The sequence below is a fragment of the Chenopodium album genome, chromosome 7 (assembly GCF_948465745.1).
Source record: "Chenopodium album chromosome 7, dcCheAlbu1.1, whole genome shotgun sequence".
In the NCBI taxonomy this organism is placed as follows: Eukaryota; Viridiplantae; Streptophyta; class Magnoliopsida; order Caryophyllales; family Amaranthaceae; genus Chenopodium; species Chenopodium album.
In genome coordinates, this window is record NC_137840.1 from 68792407 (window position 1) to 68801020 (window position 8614).

Consider the following 8614-nt stretch of genomic DNA (forward strand, 5'->3'; position numbering starts at 1 on the left):
GTTTACTTGATGACATTTTGTAATATGAAATATAAAATTTTAAAATAGATAAATATCTACCAACACCCAAAACGATATACATGCAACATATTTAGGGACGGAGAAAGTATATGTAAGCCTTGTGTTAAGAGTAATAAAAAATGATTTGATCTGAATATTTAAATTACATTATTAACGATATTATATGTAATTTGTTTCAAATAGTTGCACTATTCTGCTAAAACGATAACTTTAACTAATCAAGATAATTGTAATCCACAAGGTGTAATCTCAATATTCATAACTTGAGACATTAATATAATAAATTCGGAAATAACACAAGTACGTAAAGGTTAGAATCAAATATCAATTACTTTACTCAAAGCTAAGATAGGCAAGGTAAAAGTAAGAATAATAGGAATATATAAGAAGTAAAGAATAATAATATTTCAAAGCATATAGGACGATTTGTGAAGACAAGTAAAGAATTACACTAAACCTACGAATAAAGGAGTCAAATTTTACACATTATTTAAAGAGTGGAAGATGTCTGAAAATATTAAATCATTGTCCACAAAACAAATTGAGTACATACATTCAAGTAAATTTCATATTGTACCGCCCACCTTTTTTTTTTTCTCTCTTCGATCCTCTTAACAAAAACAAAACCGTAAAAAAAAAAACAAAAAAAAAAATTTAAAAAAAAAAAAACTTTGACTTAACAATCTGCATATCATGGCAGACTTAGCAATAGATGTTGTAAAAGCGACAGCTGGATTTGTAGCTGCTCAAGCATGGGACGAGATAAAACTTGTTATAGGTTTTCAAGGTGACCTTGAAAATCTTAAGGAAAGGTTCAATGACACTCAAGAATTCCTTAAAGGTGTAGGAAGTGCTAATGATAATCCAGGTGTTGACCGTTGGCTTCAAAAAGTTAAGAATGTCTCTTATTTTGCTGCTAATGTAATGGATGACTACGATTATGAAATTATACGCAGGAATATTGAGTTGGGTGAGAACCTCATGCGTAAGAAAAAAGTGTGTAATTTCTTCTCTCCCTCTAATAACCGTGTAGTTTTCCGCTTTCGGATGACTCATAAGGTACTTGAGATTCTTTCCAAGTTCGATGAGTTAGACAAGGAGGCTAAGAGAATAGGCCTCAAACAAGTAAAGTTGCTAGACAAGAGTGTGCCTACCACTAGCAATGCTGGGAGGGAAAACCTGGAGATTATTCGGAAAAATGCAATTGCTATTGAGGTTATAGGGAGGGAGGATGATAAGCAAAAATTGCTCGAAATGATGTGTAGTCCAGAAAATGATAAGGAACACCTCTTCACCATTGCCATTGTTGGGCTTGGAGGTAAATTTTAAAGTGCAAAGTTCTTTTGAAATTTATTTTGCTTGTTTTGTTTTTCATATTAAGTTTATGATACTATATACTATTACATTCAAAATAATTCCTTCCATTTACAACATATAATAAAAAATATTCAAAACTAATTTATATAACCTAATCCAAAGTTTGTTACTATATTATTATCTTATAGAATCTTTTTTTGAACTATGTTGATGAGATTTTAGCATTGAAACTAATGTCCTCGTCACCAATGAAAGTGATACTATTATATTATAAACAAATTAATCTATAACTATCTATATACTAAGGGCCTGTTCTCATTGACTGAAATGAGCTGAGCTGAGCTAAACTGAACAGAACTAAAAAAAATTGTTACATAAGTCATTCAATTTCAATTTACTATATTATTAACTAGTTTAAGTCCCGTGCAATGCACGGTTTTTACTTAACCGAATTATGAATTACAATGTTAATTTAACAATAATTTTTTATAAAACAAATCAGCATTTTAATTGAAACAAATACTTGAATTTCTTTAAAAAAAAAAACTTAAATTTTATATTATATTGTTAGCAAAAGTTATTGATTATTAATCATTAAAAAAAAAAATCAATTATTATAGGGTTTTATATGAGAATGAAATTTATGTTAATTATAACCCGTGCAATGTAATTATATAGCCTTACAGCCTATATGTCCCTATTTTATTGGCATGTTTTGACCGGCACAATATTTTATAGCATATTATAACTTGCACAATGTTTATACAAATTTAATTGACTTATTTTTATTATATTGACAATTAATAATCAAGGTTTTTTTTTTTTTATATTTATATTTCTAGTTATTGAATTTTAGTGTTATTATTATAAAGTAATCAATAAATACATAGTAAAAGCTATAGTGTCAATCCTTGTTGAAGCAAAAAAACTTTTGAAGAAAAAATACAATGACAAAGAATGATACGAAGTATGGAGTGGTATATTATTCTAAAACATTACCTTATATGTTTGTTTATCATAGAAAAGTACCTATTATAAATATTTTTAAAGATATGCAAATAGAATATATTTCGTATATAGTTGCCAAATTGAAAGTTAAATATTATAGGATATATAAATTAATATTAATGAAGATTTTGTACAAAAAGTAAAAAAAAAAAAAAAGGAAAGAAAAAGTGGTGGGAAATTTTTTAATCAGAACATGACAAGTGTAATGTCAGATTCGCTTTTAGTATTATGTAATTGATTGATAAATCTCACTTTATAAATCCGTGCACTTTACGGTAATAAAAACTAGTATATGATAATATAATTACCATAATTTTTTTTTTGAAAGATAATACGATTACCATAATAACACCTTAGATATTGGTAGTTGAATTTTAAAATACTATACAATATTTTATTTGAAAATAAGAAAATAACTTCTCATATGATGTGTTATTTTTTAAATTTGAAATGTTTTGTTACTTTTTGCAAGAATTTCTTATTTCTAAAAAAGGAATTTAAAGTGACATGTACTTTTTTTTTTTATTTGAAAAAAATTTGCATTATATTTTGAAAAAGTTATTGATAAATCCCCCCATATAATAAGCATACTAGATTAGCCTTAATTGTAGTGTTGAACTCGCATATAACAAATAAAATTGTAGTGTTGAACTCGCATATACACTACAAATAATCTTCTTGAGTGAGGCGTTAGATAACTAATTAATATATTACTTAAATTAGTACTTCGTATTAAGTTTGTAATGTATGACAAAATCACACATTAATCGGGTAATTAATGTCAATTTTACTTTAATATTTTCACATTTTTGTCCTAAATAAAATCATAAGCCTATGTTGTTAAGTGTTACTAAGTGGGTTGTTAAACACCGCCCTCGAATTTATCAATCTTTGAAAGCAAAAAAAAAGTATCATCAACAACATGTTCAATAGTATATCAAAATATTAAGATTGATGATTTTTTAAAAAAAAAATACACACAAACAAAATTTTTGTATTAAGAAGATATTCTGATTTGAAAAAAAAAAAAAAATCAAAGTTCTTGTATTACGAAGCAATCCCAGCAATATGATTAATCATTATTCAAAAGCAAACCAATTATTAATATGAATTTGAAGTAGAAAAACAACTATTTGTTAATATATATCCTACCTTTTAGGAAAATAGTACCGTAGTCAGCTTATTTTTATTAATTTAAATTATTGATTTATGTAAAATGTGTAGTAACTTGGGATAAATACAAAAACAAATGATAGTTTACTGTTGTAACTTTAAATGATTGGTTTAGATACAATGTATCTAAACTATCACATGATAATTTTTATTTATTTTTTTCTAAAATAAGCCATACACTTTTGGGCGGGAAAATTTTTCATAATAAGTCGATATGTGTACAGGTTTGGGGGAAAGATGACGTCAGCAATTGCTACTTTAGTATATTTATATAGTTATTACACCTAAGATATTTTCTACAAAAAAAAAATCAATATTTATTTTTTAAAAATAATACTTTAATATACTCTTTAAACATATGATATCTCTATACATGTATTTGATGTTTATACTCCCTCATCTTAATCAAGTTTGATTTATTATAGCATATAATTTTGGAGGAATTTTACAGTATGATTTTTTAATAAAAAGATATTGTTGTGATATGAGACAACAAAGAAGTATATATATATATATTATACTGAACTTAAATTAATTTTTTTGAACTGAAATTTTTTTTGGTGAACAAAAATTATTTTTACTGATTTTATATTATAATTCTTCTTTAAGAAAATTGAATTTTACTAAACTGAACTTATTTTTACTGAACTGAAATTAATTTTACTGAACAGATTTTATATAACTGAAATGAAATTATTTTTACTAAATATTTTTTTTTTTAAAGGTGAAGTAAACAAGGCCTAAGTAAAAAAAATGATGCCAAATAAAGTTAATGCATATAAAATTTATCACTGATATATTTAAGTCGTAAGCTTGCTTGGAAAATGTATACTAGTGAATAAGATAAAAAGTTGTAATGTGTATCTATCAATTTGGTGAATGTGACAACTAAAAAACAGGTAGTTATTAGGTTTTATGACTACTGAAGTGCCTGTCTGACTGGGTGGTAAGACATGAAAATTTTAGATTTTATTCTCGCTATGGGAGATAGGAAATAAATTAGTCTACTTCTCTTATATGGAGAATTTCCGATTAATAAAATAACATATAAAAAAGAAAATAAAATAATAACAAAAATGCAAATGACATAAAATAGCAAATATTACTTTTCTTCACGAGATTAATAGTTCACTATACTATTTTTTCTCTATTCTCTTTCTAACGTTGTAAGGTTGTGATTTATTCTATTTTTGGTAAATAAAGATCAATATTTTATCCTTACAATATTATCAAATCCTCATTATTATGTTATTGAATTTTGTTATTGTTCAATAATCAGGTTTTGGTAAGACAACTTTAACAAGAGCTCTATACCAGAACGAAGAGAAAGTTGCAAAACATTTTGATAACAAAATGTGGGTATGTGTGTCTGAGGATTTCAATGTTGAAAGAATTTTGAAGGAAATGGTTGAATTGCTTTCATCAAAGAAATGCGACTTGACTAACATGGCAGCAATTAGGGAAGAACTTCAAAAAGAGTTGAAAGACAAAAGGTTCTTGCTTGTACTTGATGATGTTTGGAAAGAAGACAAAGCCTTATGGGATTCATTGAAAAACCAATTGAGGACAATTGAGGGTCGTCGTCAAGGTAGTGTGATTTTGGTTACCACTCGTAGTAAAAAGGTTGCAACGAGTGCTGGGGTTCGTGAACCATATGAGTTGAAAGGATTATCAGACGAGGATAGTTGGACATTATTTGAAAAACAGGTCAATATTCCTACTCCTTCTCATAAGGAGGTAGGGCATAGGATTGTTAAAAAGTGTAACGGTGTTCCTTTGGCAATAACAACTATGGGAGGTTTACTTCAATCGAAGGAAAGGATACAAGATTGGGAATCGATAGAGAATAATGAAGTATGGGCTACTTCGTCGGAAAATGATCCAAATTACATTTTACCGTCGTTGTTTTTGAGCTATCAGCATTTGCCTTCGCTTTCTTTGAAACAATGCTTTGCCTACTGTACGACCTTCCCCAAAGACCACATAATGGATAAGAATGAGCTCATTGATCTTTGGATTTCTCAGGGATTCCTCACCCTACATGAAACAAGCAACTCAACTTTGGCAATGGAAAAGATGGGGGAAGACTATTTCCAAACTTTGTTGAATATCTCATTCTTACAATTAGAGGAGGATAATTGGACAGAGGAGAGCGCAAAAGGAGAAGTATGGAAATGCAAGATGCACGATTTAGTGCATGATCTTGCAATCCATATCTTCAAAGAAGAGTTGTTCATTTGGGATGCTAAAGCTGATACTACATCATTCACTGCATTCAATTGTCGTCATCTTGTATTATTCGATTTTAAAGAGGAAAAAAGCAAAGCTTTGAAAGATGATATAGTACAACAAATACGAACAATGAATGTATGGAGTGGTGAATTCTCGAGTTGGAATATGTTAGCTCAAGCAAGATACTTACGAACTCTGATAATAGTTGACAAAGGGATAACAAAAGAAGTGTTAGATATCATTGGGAATTTGAAGCATTTGAGGTATCTTGATCTGTCTTCCAACCCAATAGAAACTTTACCAGACTCAATATGCAAACTCTATCAGCTGCAGGTATTGATTCTCTTAAAGACGAGGCTAAAGGAGCTACCAAAAGTATTGCGTAAGTTGGTCAGTCTTAGACGACTTGCAATATCAGGTTGTGTATGCCAATACCTTCCTTTTAACGATCTTGGGAAGTTGCCTAGTTTGAGGGGTTTGTGTCTATATGATTTCCCTAGTGTGGAATATATAGGCGAAGAGTTAAACAGTAGTGAGAATGAGAATAATTATTTCAATAAAAGTCTAGAAAAAGGTTTTTTCCCAGTTTTAAGAGAACTTCGAATTTACAGATTTCAAAGTTTGAAAAATTTGAATCTCCTCCCCCCTACTAATGCTTCCACATTAGCAGCAATAGACCCATTCCCATGTCTTGAGGTTTTAGAAATAGTTAAGTGCCCAAAGCTAGAAGTTGTGGAAACAAGTCCAGCCTTGAGTTTTAATTCCCTAAGAAGTTTATATCTTGAGGAATTTGGTGAGAGTGAAGAACCCTTGGATCTAATCAAGTATCACAAAAGTGGTAGTCTAACTTCTCTCATTGTTAAAGAGATGCCTGGGATGAAAAGCCTACCTCAATCTCTGTCAAATTGTTCTAGGCTAGAGACTTTGTATTTCGATGATTGTCTAAGGTTAGTGTGTTTACCCAGTGGTTTGAGTTCCCTCGTCTCTCTTAAGCATATGACACTAAGCTACTGCACAACTTTAGTTAGTCTTCCAGATGATATGTTCAATGGGTCTAGTCTCTCTTCCCTTTGTGAGTTAAGTATTGATAATTGTGACAACTTGATTTCTTTACCTGATGATATGTTCAAGGGTCTTTCCTCCTTGCATACATTTAGAATATCTAGTTGTGAGAGGTTAGAAAAGATCCCAACTGGTATCACGGAATGCACATCTTTGGAAAAACTAGAAATAAAAGGTTTTAAATCACTAAAGCATCCCATCCCAGATTTGAGTAAATTGCAGGGCCTTGTTGAGTTGGTAATTCGTGATGTAACAAGTTATGTGCTAGAGTGGATTCCACAAGTGATGTAACAAGTTTTGTGTGTGTGTCAAAAAAAAAAAAAATTAGTTGACTTCTTTGATCATACTAGTTTTAATTAATTATAGAAAAAATGGAAAATAAAAATCCAACCTTTTAATAAAAATACTGGGTTGTTCTTTTAATTAAACTTTGTGATTATATGTATTTTACATTTATGGTACGTATTGTATATATATTTTTTAATAGTCCTTGTGATTTGCAGTTTTATAACATAATTGCTTGATCATCATAGTTGATTATTGGCTTAGATGATTTATATTAGAATAGTTGATGTACAACCTTACTTGAACATATTTTGTTCTATAGGATCGTACCTTAGTATGGATGATATACTAGGGATGAAAACTAGAGCTGATCAAATGTGGCCCGGCCCAAATTTGGACGGGTTTTGGATTTTAGGCAGAAATTTCTAGCACGGTCCAATTTTTCAAAAATTTTGGGCAGGCTTGGGAAGACGGTTTTATATATGCATATTTAGTTGGTTTTATAATTTGCCAGGTCCGAATGAAAATGGCCCAAAGAGCCGCACGAACCGGCCATTTTGGACGGGTTTGGGCACAAACTTTTCGGCTCAAAATTTGACTCGTCCCGAAAAATGGGTTGATTTTTCTTACCTTGGAAAAGTCCGAAGCCGCCCCGCCCAATGATCACCTCTAATAAAAATGTGGCAGCCCATGGATAGAATTTCACCCAACTTTAAACCAAACGTGCATAAAATTTCACAGAGGAGATTGTATAGTTCAGTAAACTCATTAGATAGAGGTATTTAGCTTTCCTTCACCTTACAAAACTAGAAACTTATACATAATGGGGTAGGCATAAGATTAAAGAAGTTGGATGTAATTAGCTTAATGAATTAAGGTACAATTAAGGAGTACCAGAAATTCTGAAAAAATCCCGGCCCATACATTACGTACTTTTGTAGGGTGGTTTGTATTATTTAATTGTTTATTTAATTATTTTATTTTATTGACAGAATAGTATATGCATAAAGTTTTTTTATCAGTTAGTTACTACTCCGTACAATAGTTTCCTAAATTGTACCGATTTACCTAGGAATACTACCAAGCTTAGGACATGAGCTATCTAGATTGTGTATATATACGGGTTTAATTCTTGTTTGCACATAATAATTTGATAATTAAAAAACCTAATAATTAAAAAACCTAAACTAGACATACACTATTTCTCCTCAAAATTTCTCTAGGGTTAATCAGTATGGAAGGAAAAAGAGGTCTAATCACTTGGTATGAAGAGCTTCACAATCTTGGTATCGTAATTCCTTGTAGCCATGACGATTATACAATAATCAATCCCACACCAGGCGATGACTCGTGTACTTCCTCTACAAGATTCGAAGTTAGTTTAAACTACGATTACTACGAAAACTTAGTTTATTATCATACTAATGGTCGACGAATGGTGATCAAACGAAAATTACCTCCAAAGAAAGGTCTAATGATTAACCCATTTTGCATATTGTGTTACGTAGATATCGTT

At 30.0% G+C, this 8614-nt stretch overlaps 1 protein-coding gene across 1 annotated transcript; it reads left to right on the forward strand.

The window, feature by feature from the left end:
- Positions 1-556: 556 nt before the first annotated feature.
- Positions 557-7192, forward strand: LOC145638223 (putative disease resistance protein RGA1). The gene is made up of 2 exons (XM_081689190.1): positions 557-1339; positions 4799-7192. Exons 1-2 carry the CDS (start codon positions 715-717, stop codon positions 7102-7104), a joined length of 2931 nt encoding a protein of 976 aa, XP_081545316.1. The 5' UTR covers positions 557-714; the 3' UTR covers positions 7105-7192.
- The last annotated feature ends 1422 nt before the right edge of the window (positions 7193-8614 follow it).

What these genes read in the sequence shown, in the direction of transcription:
- LOC145638223 (XM_081689190.1), top strand. Translation starts at nt 715, where the DNA reads ATGGCAGACTTAGCAATAGATGTTGTAAAAGCGACAGCTGGATTTGTA. An exon ending in TGCCATTGTTGGGCTTGGAG is followed by an intron (nt 1,340 to 4,798) that starts GTAAATTTTAAA and finishes TTCAATAATCAG; the next exon opens with GTTTTGGTAAGACAACTTTA.